Source organism: Passer montanus, unplaced genomic scaffold (assembly GCF_014805655.1).
Source record: "Passer montanus isolate IOZ18808 unplaced genomic scaffold, ASM1480565v1 scaffold2, whole genome shotgun sequence".
In the NCBI taxonomy this organism is placed as follows: Eukaryota; Metazoa; Chordata; class Aves; order Passeriformes; family Passeridae; genus Passer; species Passer montanus.
Genome location: NW_024366591.1, coordinates 22516020 through 22536848, shown reverse-complemented (window position 1 = coordinate 22536848; position 20829 = coordinate 22516020). Strand labels below are relative to the sequence as shown.

General features: G+C 34.7%; 1 protein-coding gene across 5 annotated transcripts in view; it reads right to left on the bottom strand.

The window, feature by feature from the left end:
* AHI1 (Abelson helper integration site 1) overlaps nt 1–20829 on the bottom strand; it is an 86168-nt gene that overhangs the window by 53561 nt on the left and 11778 nt on the right. For all 5 annotated transcript variants that reach the window (XM_039707605.1, XM_039707609.1, XM_039707606.1 and 2 more), the window contains exons 5-18: nt 20624–20784; nt 20000–20213; nt 18908–19094; nt 17340–17435; nt 15661–15846; nt 14553–14693; nt 13474–13606; nt 12362–12485; nt 9948–10177; nt 8825–8928; nt 7912–8030; nt 3818–3948; nt 2385–2525; nt 267–469 (exon numbers count right to left, since the gene is read on the bottom strand). In XM_039707605.1, coding sequence (XP_039563539.1) covers nt 267–469; nt 2385–2525; nt 3818–3948; nt 7912–8030; nt 8825–8928; nt 9948–10177; nt 12362–12485; nt 13474–13606; nt 14553–14693; nt 15661–15846; nt 17340–17435; nt 18908–19094; nt 20000–20213; nt 20624–20784 — 2170 coding nt within the window. The remainder of the gene's footprint in view (nt 1–266; nt 470–2384; nt 2526–3817; nt 3949–7911; nt 8031–8824; nt 8929–9947; nt 10178–12361; nt 12486–13473; nt 13607–14552; nt 14694–15660; nt 15847–17339; nt 17436–18907; nt 19095–19999; nt 20214–20623; nt 20785–20829) is intronic.

The window sequence follows — 20829 nt, the reverse complement described above, 5'->3', positions numbered from 1 at the left end:
GGATCCCTGATTTCACATAAATGGACAAAGAGCAATGGGTACTAGCACAAAAAAAAAAAATCCCGTGTCATCAGTACTTGAAAAATGGAATTAAGTTTTTTATGATTGTTCTTTTCTTAAGAGCTATTTACACCTGCATTAGTGTGAGAGATGTATTCACTTCTAAAGACCAGATGCCATGACAACACATATGTGTTTTTTTAGGTATACCAGTTCCAGAATATGGAAAGACTACACACTTCTGACATTAATTAAATTTGACTTACCATAACAGAATCAAGTTTTTGTTTCACCTTCTGCATTCTCATTGAGGCTCTTGCAGCACTGACAAACTGATCTGCTGGAGACATCACTGAGTTTTTTTGCACAGGAATTTCAGAAAAACTGCTAATGAAGTGTGGCCCTCTTGGTGCAGCTGTGGTAAGTGATGAACTGAGATCTCTTACGAGTTCAGCTTCCTGTTGAGCAACTGTAGAAATAACCAATATTAATGTCTCAGGTGAAGCCTTACATTGCCATGGGAAAAAAATTTGAAAGATCACAGCCATTTTGCCAGCCATGTCTTCAGTCAAATACCATCAAAAACTGTACCAACAGTGCTATAGAGAAAACCTGAAAGTGATATGAAATTTTCCCCTTACTACCCCATTTTCCCCCTAACTCTTCTGATCACAATATCTCACTTCAGTTATCTGTGTTTAGTAATCTCTCATACAGAACTGGTATTTTTGTATTGCTTATAAACAATATTGTTCTTCATACAGAAATATGGCATTGGGTGAGGGGAAAGAGTGGGAAGAGAAAGGAATTTTTCAAAGGCAATAAAGATGTAAAGCCTGCACTGAGTTCAAGTTGGTGACATTTCACATTTTTTCCAGCCTAGTTCAAGTGAGTTTATGATGCCTGAGTAATATTTCATAAGTTGACAGACAGGCACAGGACACACTGACTGACAAGCTGACTTCTGCAATTTTTTTTACTATGGTCTCAAGCCAGTAAATGTTGAAAGAATTCTTTATGGACGTTCTGCCCATGATATTAATGAAACTGTTGGTATATCTAAAACACATGCTGTCAGAGTCTTAAAAATTAGTATTTTAGTCAGTGACTAAAATTAGTATTACTGTACTATTAACTCTTTCAACACTGTGGCAGTATGACTATTTTCTGAAAGCAAAAAGAGTGCTTTTAACTAAAAAGGAACACAAAGATAGTTACCAACAATACAAAAAAAGACCACAACCTATGCAAAGCCTTACTGTCAGCAGTTAAGCAGTCAGAAGACACAAATAACTAAGACTGTGCTGTATGGTCTCTAAATGTGTATGCACATATATATATATATATTTCAAAATACTACATTAAGTTTTTTAAGACTCACGGTCTGTTCATCAAAAAAATCTGAAGAAACCCTTCACCCCAAAAAATTTCATTGTTTTTTAAAATACCAATATCCTACTTAATTGAGTATAGCACTGAATATTAATGACAAAGTCATTCCACTTAACGTTCCCATAAAAGTCAACCAATTCAACAAATAACCTACACTGAGATTTTATATGAGTAATCCTACTACTACATGTTACTTAAAAAGCCACTGTATAAAGACAGGATTAGCTTTACAGATCTATATCCCCTGCAAATATAATTCATACCAAAAAATTACTGCATATTAATTACTGGGGGAAAATGCATATTTTAATACATTAAATATTAAAATTTATAATTAACACATTAACTCTCTAGATGCAAATATTCTTAATTGAACACAACTATCAAAAAAGCCTGCGAAGGACAATCTGAACTATACTTTGTATACCAAAAATTCAAAGTTAGCATTTATTACTATCTTCTCTTTAATACAACATGGGGAATGAGCATATCTCTGAAATAATGACATCACAGCTATAACAGCTATTTCTCATAAGTCTATACACTCTCATTCATTTCTATACAGCTCCTCAACATTATTTTGTAACATAACTGGCACAAACTACTCATATTCTAATTAAGCTAGTAATCAGTCTTCCAAATAATTGTATTTTCTGGATCCATAATCTATCCTGATATTGCAAAAAGGGCTTTTGTATAATGCTGCCTATATATGATAAAGTGCTGCAAAAATCACACAGTATGAAACACAAAAAAAATTGAGTGACCTCTGGTGATTTTGGCTAGGCCAAAACCCTTGCTTAAAGCAGCATCACATAGAACAGGTAGTGCAGGATCATGTTCAATTCAGTTTTGGTATCTCCCAGAAAAAAAGATATGCATTATCATCAAATGACTGTTTTCTTTTCCTCTCAAAAGAAGTACAAATACTAACAAATTTCTTCTAAAAATAAAATACTTACAAGTGAGTATCAAGAAAATTTGTACTGTACCTTTATAATCATAAATGTATACAAGTATTGGATGATTTTGACCAAAGGCACAAAAAGACACCATGTGTTCATGTGGATGAAAGGCAACATCACGAAGTGGAGATGTGAAGGAGAGATCAGAATATATGGCCACCTGATCTCCTGCAGAAGTGAAGTAAGTGTATTAATGCCATGGAAAAATATTTGAAATATTCAATACAGCACAATAACAGTTGGTTAAATCTTGTATTACTGCAATGTTTGCCACTGTAAATAAACATTCTTCAGTCAATTTCCTGATTGAAAAGTTGTATTTTGGCATAAGACAAAGGAAATATTGCATGCTTTTAAGTTGTTCAGTAAGTCAGAAAAGTCAGTGCTGTTGCAATAGCTGCAGGAAATGCCAGAGGAGAATGCACCAGGTTAGATGAGTTCTCTCATTCTGATAAGCACGTTCTGGAAAGGTGGCGTTCCACAGTATTTGTTTGTGCTTGCATTGTACAAAGATAGCCATCTTACTTGTGGATTTCAGCTATATAACACTGATAACAGGAGTGAAAGTTGAGGAGAGAATTATTAAAAAATATAAATAAAATTAGGTCTTCAGCTGATGGCACTATAAATGCAAATATAGTGTGTAAACAGAAGTCAAAATCCAATAAAAACATACTAATAACAAAGTTCCTCTTTCCTTTGAGTTTTATAATTTTTAAAAAGTTTTAAGGCAAATTATGTAGATGCAGAGATGCAAGCTAACATAGTCGGAAACATGGAAAGAAATTCACAACAGAACTATTAGTTATCTGCCAATTTCAAAATATTTACCTTTTTTATTTTAAAATACTATATAAATTACAATTACAGATAGAATATAATGTCATCAAATCCAAAATGGTATTCTGATACTTTCTGCTCTTATTTTCATCTCTTTTACCTCCTGTACAAGAAACTCTACCCTACATTTTTGTCACATTTTTTCTGAAAGATTTTGGTAGCTATTTTGAAACTCCTTGGCCTGTGAACTAATTCACAGTGAAATCTTATATACCACACACAAAAAATATTCAGTCTCTGACCACCCACCACAGAGATGAAGCGGTTCTGCACAAGGGCCTGTAAACAACACAACAGAAAAACTTACCTGACTTAAAACATTTTTTGTGCATTCCATCTTAAGATCCTCACCACATGTAAAGAGCTGCAGCATACAAAAAGCTGAGCCTCAGGTGCTCCAGTCATGCTGGATATTACAAATGTTACCTCTATTAATTTCCTCTAGAGAATTAAATCTCAGAGATTAATAACAGCTATTTAGAAGGTGGAGCTAAAGCTTCAGGATTTAAGAATGTCTTACCAAGTTTTATTCCATATCAAAAGTGTTTCAATAAACCTCAAAAAATCCTTTCCCCCTCAGCTTTGACAATTTGGCTTAAGCCCATAAAATAATTAGTTACCTGTTTCTGGATTCCAAACATAAGCCTTTCCATCTTCACTTCCTGAAAACAGGAACGTACCACACGGTGTTAAGGTGCTGTGAATCTTTTCTCTGTAATTTGTGGCACCTACATATTTCTTTGCCGCCAAGCTAAAGAAAGTTTGCAAATATAGAAGATATATTCAGGATAGACAATTTAATTTTTTAAGTGTCACTTTCCCCTCTATTTCTCAGAAAAATCAGTACACCTTGCATCCCAAATAGATATGCAAGCACACACTTTTTGCAGAGTGAAGTACTTATTTCCCCTTTATTTTCCTTAACCTTCATAATGCACCTGACAGTATAGATAAAAATGTACATCCTTGTCTTTCAGAAGAAAACGGAAACCCTCAGATCTAGACAACAGATAGAGATGCAGTAATTTGCACTATCTTGATCCTGGGCTTTGCAAAAATACAGGGAAATTAGCACTATTATACCAAGCTCTGTTAGAAAAGCTTTCATTATGGTTCTTGAGCTTGAATGATTAAACCTATCCAGTAGCTCTCTTCAGCTCTTCAGACTAATGTCTCCTTGGTCAGAAAACCAGCAGTACGATCAACAAATTTCAGACATAAATGCTGATTTGCTATTAATGTGTTCAATATTATTTTTGAACTTAAGTATCCTAATCTTTTTTCAGTGAAACACTATTGGTCAGCACAGTAATAATGATCTACTACCAAAGTCTGTCAGCATCAAGTAGGAGAGAATCCACAAAAGGATGGAAAGAGGATATATCATCTTGTAAGAGGCATAGCCTGGAAAAAGATACCAAAGTTCAACATGGACACTAACCCAGCAGCAGTACTACAATGCAGAATTCATGGCAAGAAGAACACCAATAGACCACCATGCCCTCAAGGACAGAAGACAGCATTATTTCATATTTGTTACTGCAAAAACAATGGAGGTATGCTGGGAGAAGTGCAGTGCATTTAATATTACAGGAAAATTATTTTAAACAATATTCCAAATAAATATACCCTAGATGATCCCACAGCAAGTCCATATTAGCCCAAATACGAGTTTTAGCAGTATGAATAAGAAAGATAGTATCTCTGAGATGTCATTAGAAGAGCCCTGCAAGATGTAAAACAAACCTTCATATGAAACTCTAAGGAGAGGGCTGAACTAAAACCAAATCCCTGATCACATACCTAAGTGACAGGACAGCAGCATTATCCAAAAGATCAAAAAAGCAAGTTGAAAGAGGTAAGTTAAGAGTGACCAGCTGTCAATCAAAGTGAATTGTGTTCATCTGTGACCTCCACCCCCTCTTTTCTCATGCAGGGAATGAACAGTTAATGCTGACGTGTAAAATTATCACTGCTGGGTATCTGACCCTGTGGTTTATTGATAGACTTAGAAGTCAATGTAACTGTGGGCTGTGGTCAAAGTAGCAGTCCTGATGGTGTCCTCTCCACCCTTATTTTCCCAGGCTCTCCCTCATTTCTTCTCTAGTGTTTGGGCAGCTATCAGATAAATTTGATCAGAGATTTGATTAAAATGAAAATTAATCATTTGTACTTGTAGGCTAATTTTTAGTTGGATCAGCTCACTGATCTGACTTACCCCGCATCACAAGATCTCTAGAAATGATAAAAAAGAAATGCTAGGAATACACAGCTAAAGGTGTGGGAGATTGCAGGAGATGGTACCTCCTATGGATAGATTTGCTTAAAATAATTTTGAAATTGCACCCCACATTAAACCCTTTCTTACAGATTAATATGCCTGCCCATCTTTCCCTCTCAAACTAAAACTCTCTGCACATTTTAGTAAGAGAAGCAACAGCAGAACACTGCCTAAAAAACTACAGGTTCTCTCTCTTAATTCAGCAATTTCATGCTTTGATTGAGTGGATAGTTCAGCTTCTAGCATGGTCATTATAATTTATCATATACAGAAAAAGAGAAACGTCCACCATAATACAGTAAAGTCCTCAGCTAGTTCAAACATTCAATCCACTACAATAACAGAATTGCTTAGTTTCAAAATGACCTTCAAGATCATTAAGTCCAACTGTTAACACAGCACTGTCCCATCCACTACTAAACAATATACCTAAGGGCCACATCTACACAATTTTTAAATACTTCCAGGGATTTTCTGTGTGGTGAGGGATGGAAAGAAACCTGCAAAATTAAGGATGAAACATTTTAGAAAAGTTGTTCATATCTTTAATGTGACTTTCCAGAACATAAAGTTCAGGTGCATCTTATATAAGTAAGCAATTGGTGAGAGATTCTGCTCACTCCCACCCAATGAAAGTACAAGAGGGAATGCACATAAATTGAAATATAGCTAATTCTGTTTAAAAAGAAGAGAAAAGTCTTTTATTTTGAGGGTAAATGAACACTAGAACATGTTGCTCACAAAAGTTGTAAAATCTTCATCCATCGAGATATTAAAAATCCAACTGTATAAAGCTCTGAGTAGCATCTTTAGAAGACTAACATTGTATTCTTCATGCCACTTTAGGCTCCCAAGTAATCTAGGAAATTTTAGATATTCTGTTCTAAAAGACTTACTCAATATCACCCAAAGACTTACTCAATATCACCCAAAATGTAACACAGCAGTGTTTTGAAATAATTTCCTAACCCTAACATTTCTATCCTTGATTATTAAGACATCTTTTTTCTCCCCAGCTACACAACTAATACCTTTGCAGAATTTATTACCCCATGTAAATTTTAAAACATAAAGGAAATAAACATTTGTCACCAAAAATACCAACATTCTGAGATCCATAATTCTCAGGGTACTGTCTTTGGCATGGATTAATAAACGCCTTCCATTCGGATGCACTTCCAAATGATTTACTGGTGTTCCTTTAATATCATTTTCTTTTATTTCCTACAGAAGGATGGAAAATAAAGAAAATTATATAACTTTGTGGTTTAAAACTTGTATTTTGATACATTATTGCCCATTTTTCTCTTGCATCACTATTTTTCTACTCAATTCATTTTATTTGGTTAAGGAAAAAGTTTGTTCCAGTATTAAGGCATTACGTCCTAGACATCAACATTTTACAACCACGAGGCAGATTTTGTTGTGACTGAATTTCTAAAAAAATTAAGCTGATGACGGAAATGCTGACTTAACATTAGGGCTCTAAGGTATAAATAAATGTGTTTTTTAAAGCCTCTGGTCCATTTTATTTTTGTCTCTAGAGAACAAAGCATTTACCTGTTAAAACAGTGCTATCAAACTCCAAGTATCTTCATGTTTTATATATCAAGAGAAAAATACAGAATCACAGACTCCTAGAAAATCCTTAGTTGCAACGGCCCCCACTATGAACATCAAAGATGAACTCCTGGCCCTATACAGGACAGCCCCAAGGATCACACCGTGTGCCTTGAGAGTCCAAATACTTCTTGAATTTTCTCAGGCTTGGTGGTGTGATCACTTGCCTGGGGAGTCTGTTGCAGTGCCCAACCCAATTAAGTTACAAAACAATTTTAAAAAATTAAGTCAGTGAATCACTGCACACTGTATCAGTTCTTCTATACCATTTTTAAATAAAATACACCTCTGCAGTTAAACAAAAGGTAATGTATTAAAAAAAATTAATTCAAATCAGATTACTAGATTTGGAATAGGTCACATAAAAATTACAATGCTCATTAAGAAACCTGTTTACCTTATTGACCTTCCAGTGTTGAAAAAGGTGTGGAGAACTTCCTTTGACAGGTGTATCCCAAACTATTATCAGTCCTGAACTATCTCCTGAGAACATGTGGTGTCCTGAGAAATAATGTCTTATAAGCAAAATACCACAAAATAATAATACAGAAAATAAACAATATTTTGTTCTCTTATTTTTGTGAACAGACAAATACCAATTCTTCCATCTCTTTTGCTACTGTGCACATGCATTTTGCTCATATCACATAACATAAGCTGATACCACAAATCCTAACCCTAACATTTCTATCCTTGATTATTAAGACATCTTTTTTCTCCCCAGCTACACAACTAATACCTTTGCAGAATTTATTACCCCATGTAAATTTTAAAACATAAAGGAAATAAACATTTGTCACCAAAAATACCAACATTCTGAGATCCATAATTCTCAGGGTACTGTCTTTGGCATGGATTAATAAATGCCTTCCATTCGGATGCACTTCCAAATGATTTACTGGTGTTCCTTTAATATCATTTTCTTTTATTTCCTACAGAAGGATGGAAAATAAAGAAAATTATATAACTTTGTGGTTTAAAACTCGTATTTTGACACATTATTGCCCATTTTTTCTCTTGCATCACTGTTTTTCTACTCCATTAATTTTATTTGGTTAAGGAAAAAGTTCGTTCCAGTATTAAGGCATTACGCCCTACACATCAACATTTTAAAACCACAAGGCAGATTTTGTTGTGACTGAATTTCTAAAAAAATTAAGCTGATGATGGAAATGCTGACTTAACATTAGGGCTCTAAGGTATGAACAAATGTGTTTTTTAAAGCCTCTGGTCCATTTTATTTTTGTCTCTAGAGAACAAAGCATTTACCTGTTAAAACAGTGCTATCAAACTCCAAGTATCTTCATGTTTTATATATCAAGAGAAAAATACAGAATCACAGACTCCTAGAAAATCCTTAGTTGCAACGGCCCCCACTACGAACATCAAAGATGAACTCCTGGCCCTATACAGGACAGCCCCAAGGATCACACCGTGTGCCTTGAGAGTCCAAATACTTCTTGAATTTTCTCAGGCTTGGTGGTGTGATCACTTGCCTGGGGAGTCTGTTGCAGTGCCCAACCCAATTAAGTTACAAAACAATTTTAAAAAATTAAGTCAGTGAATCACTGCACACTGTATCAGTTCTTCTATACCATTTTTAAATAAAATACACCTCTGCAGTTAAACAAAAGGTAATGTATTAAAAAAAATTAATTCAAATCAGATTACTAGATTTGGAATAGGTCACATAAAAATTACAATGCTCATTAAGAAACCTGTTTACCTTATTGACCTTCCAGTGTTGAAAAAGGTGTGGAGAACTTCCTTTGACAGGTGTATCCCAAACTATTATCAGTCCTGAACTATCTCCTGAGAACATGTGGTGTCCTGAGAAATAATGTCTTATAAGCAAAATACCACAAAATAATAATACAGAAAATAAACAATATTTTGTTCTCTTATTTTTGTGAACAGACAAATACCAATTCTTCCATCTCTTTTGCTACTGTGTACATGCATTTTGCTCATATCACATAACATAAGCTGATACCACAAATCTGGATGCAGCATATACATTCAATACAGAGGTGAAGAACATATTTTTAATTTTTTTCCATTTTTATTCATATTCTAAAAGATTAATTCTAACAGTGAGTATTTACAGCTCAATGAGCTTCACATGATAGCTCAATGCTTACTTACACATTGAGCACTAAGAGAACCTTGAACTAGAACATATAGTGTTTTCCAGCACTTGTACTTTAAGCACAAATATTTATTCTTTATAAAAATACAGCTTTCCTCTTTGTAGTACCTACTCCAGTGACTAAATGAACCACCTAACTATTAATGATGTCACTAATACTAGAGAAAGTTAAGCTTTAACTTTCACCCATCTTCAACTCTTCCTCCACTAGTACATCTCAGTACAACATTCACTTTCAGCTGTTCAACCTGCCAGTTAACATGACTCACAATAGTCAAACCACCGTTCTTTTCTCTCCATGTCTCCTATTCTCTGTCAATATTGAAAATTTAATCACTTCCCACTTCTTCAGCCTAGAGCTAAAATTCTCACAATCTAATTACTACCACCTTGTTTTCTTTATCGATGGATTTGGGTTGAAAGGGACCTCAAAAATTATCTAGTTCTGATGCCCCTAAAATAGGGAGGGACACCTTCCACTGGAACAAAGCCCAGACCAGCTGGCCTTGAACACCTTCAGGGACAGTGCATCCACAATTTCACTGGGCAACCCATTGTCTCATGTCTCAGTACGCTCCCAGTAAATAATTTCTTCCTAAGAAGAATACACTGCCTCCGTGAAGTAAGGAAAACTAGTAAAACTCAAGATGGTATTCAATTGGAAAGACAACTATTTGTAAAAGCAATATTAACTACATACCTTCTGCATCAAAACAAAGTGTGTTGATGAAACTTTTATGGCCATCAAGCTCCTGTAGCAGTTGCCCATGGATTTCTTTCACATTTGCATTCCAGATTCTAATCACTGAGTCGTAACATCCTGTCACAACCAACGAGTCAGCAACTGGGTGGTACTTGGCAGTGTAGACAAATGAAGGATGAGGGAAAACTCTCACTGCAGATGCTGCCTTCATTTCTATTTTCCACATTCTAAAAGGAAACAAAGTAAGAATTTCTGCTGTATAAAGCAGTCACACACAGAGGTATAACTGATGCCCATATTTTGGGCTCCTTACTCTAGAGGCAAATGCTTGCAAGCACTTAACAATACCTGTTTATTCTGCCAATTTGTTCCACCTCTTTTTAATCCTTTATTATGGTACTTTCTAATAAGAATGAAGAAAAATTTACTACTTTACACAGTATTTGGTCTTCAAAGCAAATTAATGACTGCTTACTCACTTAATGGATATATTTCTCATTTTAAAATACTCACTCATAAAGAATTCCATTAAATGAATTGGTTTCTTTCTTTCAGTAGTTATAAATAAATTAAGCTCTTCTGGGTTATCATTCATTTAAAACAATATCAGAACAAGAAAAGCCATAAAGGAACATTTAAGGCCAATAAATATAAATAAAATCCCAGAAAATTTTAGAATAATGATTACCAGCCACACAGTCATCATGATCTCAAGGATGTTTACAACACCTAAATTAACTTCTAACTGTTCATCTATTTCCTATCCTTTGCTAACCATAGCTCTAAGATCAGATTTTTGTTAGCATTTTCTATTTCATGGTACGCATTTTATTAGTGAGCCATCCACAAAGAATAAAACAGTATTTGGATCACTAAACACAGGTGAGCAGCACATTATATACAGTATTCAGTTACAAAATTATTGAATTGTTTTAGTGGCACCCACTTCTGGTGAGGCAACCACACCGGGTGGCTATTGAAGAATTCTAAGTTTACTCAGAGGTGACTTAATCACAAAATTGTAAAATTGTTAGAGTACAACAATTAAGCTGCAATTTAATGCAGAAAGGTCAAAAGGAGTTTACCTATCTTTCAGAATGGTTTTAATCTAACAAAATAAAAATTAATTTATTGCTCACTAATAATGTGGGACTAACCCTTGGGAAGGCTTGAGGAAGACATAGAACACTATATAAAGAAGAATCCACAGAAGTTCATGAATTTACCTTTATGTTACCTTAGAACTCAGTATGAGATAATCCAAATAATAAACTGATAATGACTTTAAAGTAATGGGGTGCTGAGACTTTTTAAGGAGCTGAAGGCAACTCACAAAAAATACAGGAACTAATAACTCATAACTGTGACTGCACACAGTACACAGAAAAGGAGGATGACCACTGCAGTTTCAACTTGCTGCCACAAATTCAAGAATTGTGGAACAGCTTGGCCTTCTTACAGGCAACATAACTGACTGAAATTGATATCTATCTCAATATAAAAAAATTTTACTTAATCCACTCCCAAATTTTAAAAAAAAAAGTGCTGAACTCTCAACACACTCTTTTTTCTGCCTAAATACAAGCAGCAAAAAAATACTAGAACAGTTCCACATATACAACATATCATTTAACAATTCTTCTGTCATTTCAATTATGCAACTGCCTGTAACATTACTGAGCTGCATATCAGAAATAATAGATAGGGATCTGAAGGCCTAAAAAAACAAAAAAAAACTCTATGAAAATCAATGAAGTTGTTCACAATAAAACTGTACAGTGTCCCAGCAATATTTCCATGTGTATGTACAGCTTTGAGGGTTTTGTTTTTCAAATCTGAGCAGATCAATATTTTCACATTAACACTGTAGGGAAGTACACTTTAATTATAGCGGATTCAATTTAAGAAATAACAGTATCAAAATTCATTTACAGAAATTCAAGCTGAATTACTTTACTAAGTAAAAAAACCAAAAGAACACCACCAACATTTATACAAGCAGAGTAGTAAATTTACACACATAACTTGAATCTTAAACTTTTAATTTCCTGCCTAGTGTTCAAATTTGCAAACTTAATACTACATTCATAGTATGGCAATTTCTCCAGGAACAGACTATTACAACTGTCTCAGTGTCTTCTCAAAATAAAAGCTCTTTCAGTTTTTTACGGCACTGTAGATTTAGACTAGTACTAGAGTTTTTGGAAAAGCTTTCATTTCAAATACAAATGCATTACAAACAGTAAATAGTGTAAGTGATTAACCCAATCACAATTTTTATATTATTTAAGTCACACGGTAACCAAATCTTTAATTAAAACATTATAGCACAGTTTGTAGTAAAACACTGTATTAGACCACTTTCTTTTCAACTTCTGATGGTATCTGCCAGAACACCCCATCATACTGACCTGACAGTGCCATCAGAGGAAGCAGTAAGAAGGTATTGATTGTCTTTTGACCAACAAAGATCATACACTATGTTAAGGTGACCATAAAATTCTCTCAAGAACTGTCCAGAAGGAATTTCATACACTAGGGAAGTAGAAATAGAAGTTTTGTAAGTATTTGCAGTCAAACAGATGTACCTACTAAAGCCAAAGTTTAGTGCAATCTCAGGCTCATCTTCTGCTAGCATAAATCAATTCACTTTCTTTATCTTCTCATTTTGAGGCAACAGGATGAAACAATTGCTAGGTATGAATAGACAGCAAGCATATACTTCCACCTAGTGGTTCATGGATGTCACAAATGTCTTACCCCCTAAGAAACACCTTATTTGCCTTAAATTATTAGAACCAGATTAGGATTATGCTGTTTTTTGGGGTTTTTTTTGTAATTCTGAGAACTAATTGACCAATCTTAAAATATTTTAACACTGAGATAATTTTATGGGGCTGCGTAAAAAAGGAATCTAGATTTACAGTTCCTTGCATTTAAACACTTTGTGTACATTTAAGAAACTGCTCTTCCTAAATCTCAAAACTTTTATGCAAGGTTTAAGAACTATGCAGTTCAAGCTACCGTGATGAAGCAGTCAAAAATTTGAGTTACAAGAAATGTTTGTACTTCAACTGAACCGGATCATGGGAGACAGCAGCTTCCAGTAGTCTGGCGATGGTAACATTCCAGTATCCAACTTTACAGACAGGTTAGGAGAAAAATTTACATGAGAAGTGTGTAAAGTGGAGGCTTAAAATGTTATTTCCCTCAAAACATTATAATCAGAAACTATGCTCTTTCTGCAAACTAATTTAGTATTTCCATTAGGCCTCTGGGCAGAAATAGTGTAATTTCATACCATTAAACTGTGTATGTGTAACCACATAGGAAAAGCCAGTTCCAGCCCTATCAACACAGAAAGAGCATTTTCCTCAATGCTCTTTAACACACAGAACAATCGTCTAATCACAACTACAAACCAGAAACTTAAAAAAGCACAATTTAAAAATTAACTTCCCTTAATCTTTAATTTCCAAATACATGGATTATAAGCAAAAAGCCAAAATGTATTTAAACTTACAAGCAATGGGATAGCCACTCCTTCCTGCACATGCTGCTGCCAGCGTTCTCCCGTCATGAGAGAAGCGGATACAAAAGCAGCCCATATCTCCACCTCGCAGGGAAAACAGGTGCTTGTTGGGTATGCGGCAAGCCTGGCTTTTCAGGGAACAATTGGCAGGAATATTAACTATCCAGTGCAGGGAACACACTCAGCTCCTGACATGCAGGAGCTCTAAAAGGCTAGTAACATCTTAATGGCATTCCAAAGTAAAACTCAATGTATTATAAACAGAGACAGTTTTGCAGCACAACCGAGGCCCCATGAATGTGTATCTCTTTCTGCCCCATTATTGCAAACAACTAGCATGTTTAAAAAAACCTGAAAAAAACCCAAATTGAAATAAATTGTTTCATCTTAAGAAATGCTTAATAACGTCTACCATCAGTGATGTAAGCTGTGGAGTTAGACTGTAAGTCAAGGTTGTTTAAGGAGCCTAAGCACACCTTTTAGTCACCTAATGACTGCACTGTGAACTCATAACCTTTGGTCTTCCACCAAATAATTTTAAAATTCCTCATCTGTATTTAAATATCTGACTTTTAAAGGCAGAATCAGAGATGAAGCACCTCAAAAAACTGAACTGGTATTTTAGACCCCTTTCCTTGCTCCCAACATAATACCTCTTTTTGACCCAACGGCTTTTTCCCCAAAACTAAATTCAGATTTTAAGGTGAAGGGCAACATCCACAGTAGCTACGTGGTTCTTCAATGCAAGCTCTTTCTTTTTTCATAGTTTAAAGATGTCTTCAACAAACAAAAAGAAAAGTCAAGAAAATGTATTTCTAACCAAGCTGAAGTCTGAGAACTGGCTTCCTGTCTTACTTCTTACTCTTTCAAATTCTTAGCAAATTCTGCAGATTCTGACTATTCTGGTAAAAAAATGCATATTTGCTAAGGTTAAGCCTCCTCTACTATCTATGAGAGATCTTTGTTTTGTTTAATATCTTTGTTAATTATTTTAATTAATTGCTTGCTTCATAATACTTATAAAAATATTGAAGTTATTTTCATTTAAAATTCAAAGAAAAATGCTTCACCTGTCCAGGCAATCTTGACCATTTAAATGGCTCCTTTTTCTCCTCTAAAGAAGGTTCACATCCTTCTCTCTGGAGCTCAGACAGCGCTGTATTACTTTGTTCCTGTTGAACAGCTGCCATAGAGTGAAAAGAAGGACCAACCTTAAGGCAAACAAAAGTAAGTATCAGAGAAAGATATTTTTTAAGTGAACAGTGTAATTTCTAAAAAGGTTAAGAAAGATACTTTTAATTTAAATGTCTTGCATTTTTATATCTGAAACACAGAGACTGGAAAAGGTTAATACATGAGAACTGCATTGCAAAATGTCATTTAAAGTAACCAGGAGTCAGAAAGTAATCAAAGCTTCCAAAGTTGTGTCAATCCAATGGTATCACAATTTTTTCAAATAATTGATTATCTCCTATTTTTAGTAACTATCAAGGTCAGTGAAAATTAGAATTACTCCACTATTGTATTGTATTGTGCTACTGAGAGGGTGCACATCTCACCAGGCTTGCACAGCCCACCCTTCATAGTACAAAAGTGAGCAGAAGAAGTTATTATCACAGTTCTAAATACAAATGGGAAATTATATAATAGAACAATATTGTACTTGCACCAGAGAAAAGAAAACACCACAATTATCTTGAACACCGATCTCAGCACATACCAGTGTAAGCCTATTTTTAAAGCAACTTTCATATGTGAAAAAAATATAGCTCACTACAGCTAGAGGGTGCAGGGAAGCAAAGATAAGTAACTTGCGTCTTTTCTCAAAGAATTTTTACACCTGCATGAGGTCAGTGACTTAAAAATGGCATTTCTGCTAAGAAGAAGAAATGCTCATCTTCAAGAAAGTACTCTGAAAGTTTTCAGAATGCCAGTGGCAAACATTCAAAGTTATAGGTAGGAAAGTATGCCTATTTTTCAAAAATACCTATGAAGGGCTGAGTTTGAAACAACTATCTTGAGATGTAACATTCTTATTATATATTTTATATCCTGCATGTAAGCACAGCTTTTATACACCTGCATACAAACAGACTCACATGCTCTACCTAGGTACTAGTTCCTACAGAAAAGTCTGCATATTTGCAAATATATTTAAATATTATATACTTAACTTACATGATCTGGCAGTTTTAGGCCTTTTACAGTTACGTATAAAGTTGATGGGTAACGATTTCTAGGACATTTTGCCCACCAGTCATAAACCTCAACAACATTTGAATGTGACTTGGTCCTTGAAGGTGGGTAATATAATTGCAGACGAAGTTTTCCACCCACATTTAGAACTCCATTTGCACCTACAAGCTGGAAGGGTGATTGAAAAGAGGAAAGAGGAAGAAAGATGAACACAAAAGTAATTGATAATGTCTAATATCTAACCTAACAGCATAAACTCTTGAAATCATTTCCCACTGCAGAAATATACTAACTCTAAAAGTGACAGCGAACTAAGCATGTATTTAATCCCCCCAGGATCAAATAATGAAGATTAAATCTTAGATGGCAGCCTAGTTTCAAAAGATGCTTCACAGCAGTAGTAGCAGTAGTATCTTGAAAGTAAGAAGACCTCTGCAGTACTTATTTTCTTTTTTTTTTAAGTACTTGTTAAAATCAACCAAATCTCAAAGAACTGCCAATCCATAAACAGCTTCTTCCAAATCTGTCCTCTTTGAATGCTGCAATGAAGGGCATTGGGTAGGTTTTTGTTCAGAGCAAAAGATACAGCAGTGTAGTACCCTCTCCAACTTCAGAGGACACAGAGTCATCTCTACTGAACCAAAGAATAAGAGAAGCACCTACTGCCATTAACACTGGTCTGTCTTGAATTGAGACATTTCTACTCTGACTGATACAGATAAAAGGATAATGCAGGCAGATGCAGTAAGAATGAAGAACAGCCAACAATTTTATTCATAATTATGAGCTAAAAATTTATTCTTCCCTCTGTTCAGGAGTAGGCTGTACTGAATGCCTGGATGCACAATTCCTACCAGCTCTGCTAACAGGCCTGGGATAGCAGACCCCTGATTCCAGTAGATTTCTCCTGGGCAGAGCTCAGAGGAATCTCTGTGTTGAATTGCTATGGAGGCCCCCATCCCTTCACCTGTACTTGCAGTCCATTATCTTCTCCTGTATTTCTCACAATTCCTCTATGTTGTGGACTGCTCAATGATTGCAAATGACTATCACACACAAGGGTAGGTGTAAATAAACAATCCTCAGGGAAAGTGAAGTATGTCAGCTCTCAAAGAACGAATTGACACATTCAAGTTTCTCTTAAAAGGCTAGGAAGTTACACATGTGCTGGCTAAATTACCCATATCTCACATTTGGCACATTTGTATCTCAACAAATGAATTTCAAACTCTGCAACTGAAAATGAAAAGCATTCTATAATTAAGTTAAGGAGTCTTATCAAAGACTGGACAACTGAAAATGCCACCAGAATACAGAACAGCTGAGGTACAGAAATTAGTGGATTTGTCATTTTCTTCACATTCACATAAAGAAAACCCTAAAAGAAAACAACTTTCTGCACTTTATGAACAAACAAAAAAGATGTTACACGTTCTACACTTCCTTGAAAAAGACATATTCTTTAATGTCAAGCCTGTTACTGTGTTGATTTTATGGGGTGGAAGAAGAGGAAAAGGGGAGAACAGCCGAGCAAACAAGGATTTTTTTTCTTCTATCTCTGTTGCTGACATTATTTTAAAATGCTTTCCTCCTTAGTACAGTTAGAGATTTTCAGATAAAAATATTTATGTCTATTTTTTAAATTTAAGTATTTACAGTACCTTTAGGAATGCCCAACAAATTTTTCGGTAACGACCTTCCTGAATTCTTACATCAGAGCTGGCTCTCACTTCATGCATACCTGGAGAATCAAGGACCTAGAAGTATCAGCAGGAATATAAATGTATTTCTAATGAATGTATACTTCATGGTAAATAATAAAAAACTGCTGAAAATATGCTCAGTCAATTCATTAAATTAAACAGATTTAAATTTTAAGAAAGTACAAAACCATTGTTTCTTCCACACAAAATAGAAATAATAGGTCCTTATGCATTTTCCTGATGACTATTTATAACTTTCATTAAAAAAGAAGTCTAGTCTTAAAAAAACTTATTCTTGCTCCCCTTGGGTCTCAATAAAAGAGAAAAAAACAATTATGTGTAATTTTCTTAATTCAGAAATAATTTAGATCACAAATCTGATGGCTAAAACCAGCTGCATATTAATCTAGATGGGAAATGGCAGTCAAAAAGTTAAGTTTTTCTTTCTTAGCTTTATCAGTTTTGTCATTGAATCAGTCATAGAACAATTTGGGTTGGAAGGAGCCTTCAAAGATCACAGAGTTCTGAGCCATGGGCTTGGACACCTTTCACTAGATGAGGCTGCTCAAAGCCACATTCAAACTGGCCTTGAACACTTACAGGAATGCCTATGATTATTAATTTTTCAGTCAAGGACCTGGATTTTCCCATATTTCACTACTCCTGGAAGTTTATGTGGTATACAGAAAACCCTTAGAATAATAATTTTTTCAAACTTGTATTTCATAAACCACACTTAAGTCAAACAGCCTTTTTTCAGTGGAATCATACTTTTGGTTCCAACATTATTTCCATGAAGAATCTTCACATACAAACATAATTAGTTTTGTGTTAAGCAATTAAGGATTCTTAATTCTATAAATATGTTCATTTACAAGCATCACAAAGCATTAAGAAACATATGGCAATAAATTATATTCAATCTACTTGAAATAGGAAAAAAACCAAGGAACGAAAAGTATTTATTGTATTAGGTTTCCATTTTTATGTTAACTCTACAGAATATCTCTGTACAAATATTGAAATGCCTAAGCAAAAAATTACATTGAATACATAACCTTAAATTTTTCCTTTAAACATAACTGTATTGGAGGACAAATTAACAATTACTTTATGAAGACTGGGACAGGAGAGGTAGATGTGTAAAATGTTAATGAAATAATGCTCATTGGTACAATGTGGTGCTGCTACACACAGACAAATTCTACCTTTGAGTTTCTTGTACCTAAACCACTTTTCAGGTTTCAAGAATGTGAAAAGAGTGATATCCACCATATCTTACCAGCCTTCCCCAGAATGAGAGCTGATTTTGTAAGAAAGCTTTGAATTCCTTGTTACTATTAAAACAGGTTCCTTTCCTATAAAAAACCACTTTTGGTATCTCCACTTGTCTTTGTACCTTAAAGCTATGCTATTAACCCAATTTAACTGAAATAAAACACCCGATTCAGTCAAATAGATACTGTTGAAGAAACAAATTAAAAAACAGAATGTGCATAAATCAGATGCAAAATATTTCATCTTACCTCAAAAAACAGGATAACCTGAGGGTTTTCCTCAGTGTTTTGAATAAAATAAGTAAAACACTCATTAAATATTACTTGCTCTTCCCACTCTGGAATTGTTGATTTAAACTTTAGAAAGTCACATGGTTGTGTCATTATAGGAAGAATGTGCTCTACTTCTTGTTCATAAGATGAATCTTCCTTCTTGCTGTTTGAAGATTTCCAAAGAATTACAATTGTTAGAGCATTTAAAAAACAACCTCAAACAAAACAATATTTTCATTTACTGAAAGCTAAGAAACATACAAGACACTATTTGTCTGATTCTAGAAAAAATTTTCTAAACCCGCAAAAAATTGAAGACAATTTGCAATGCATATAGAAAAACTAGAGTTGAAAATCCTAAAAATTAAGTTACTGTTAGCAAATTAATGCATGATGATCATGGTAGAGTCTACTGCTTAAGCCCCATTAAAACGTGGTTTCAGGAAAATTATGGATAATGACAATGGAAACAAGCAACTGAAGTAATTAAGAATATAAAGAACCAGACTTCATTTAAAGATTATAAAAGTTCTTAATATAAAAGGCAGATGCTATTTATGCTACAAGAATTTTGCTTACATCTTCTTGGCTTTTACATACTTCTGACACCTGAGAAATTTTGCCTCTGAGATGAATACAGAATGAACTATGTTGGAAATATTACAGATTCACAGAAGATGCTGAGTTGGAAGGGACCCACAAGGACCATCAAGTCCACCTCCTCGCCCTGCACAGCACCATCCCCAAGAGTCACAGCATATGCCTGAGAGCATTGTCTAAACACATCTTGAACTCTGTCAGGCTTGGTGCTGTGACCACTGCCCTGGGGAGCCTCAAGAACAACACAGCAGAGCAGAGCATTTAGAAGTGTCAAAAGGAAAAGAAAAATATCATCCTCATTTATGGTATGTATAGATACATACATATTATCATAGATGTAGAAACTAATGAACAACTACACAAGCTTAAAATACTCCCTTGTTTTCATTTTCATATTTAATTTTGTAGGGAAGAGTATACCTATTTATTGTAATCAGTGATAAGAAAAAACAGTTTATTAAATGTCACCTATAATCCTTCTTCACATATAAGCCACTTCTCTGATCAACAATATGGATTTTGACCACAGGATGAGATACCAAGTGATCAATTTTAAGTTGATCCGATCGATGGATATAAACTCCCAAAACAAGATCATCTCCAAAACCAAATGTAGACTGAGTTGAAATTTCTGAATTCTTCATTTCCTCATCATTTTCTGCAGCAACTTCCGTGGTTTCTTCTAGGAATTGGAGCAAAGTAAACAAACTGTCACTAGTGGAACATAGTAACTTCTGTGTCAACTAAAAACTACTTACTGTAAATGGAATTTAAGATTGTAGATTGATTTATCAAACAAAATATCCTCACAAATGAGCCTCAGAATTGGAAGAACAGAGGTACAATTGAGTAACTTAAGAAATACAAGTAACTCAAACAGCTCGATCACTTCTGTGCTACTACTACAGACAAGTATTTCTGTAGCAGCACAAAAAAATGCACAGCTAAGTAGGTACAGTCGTAACTTAAGAAATATAAGTAACTCAAACAGCTCAATCACTTCTGTGCTACTACTACAGACAATATTTCTGTAGCAGCACAAAAAAATGCACAGCTAAGTAGGTACAGTATTATAACATTTTGCTGGCACACCTTTTCTGCTTTTCTTCTTAACCTTCTTGGCTTTAGGTTTCTGCCTTTCCACGCTTCCCTCCAGTTTCTGTCCTTCTGACATAAGTAATATTTCAGGTGTCTGACTTTCATTGGCACCTGCTTCTGGATGATGATGCTGCAGCTCAGAAAGGGACATTGCACTGCAAGGTAACGGATCACTGTCAGCAGCTGAAGTCCACTGCATA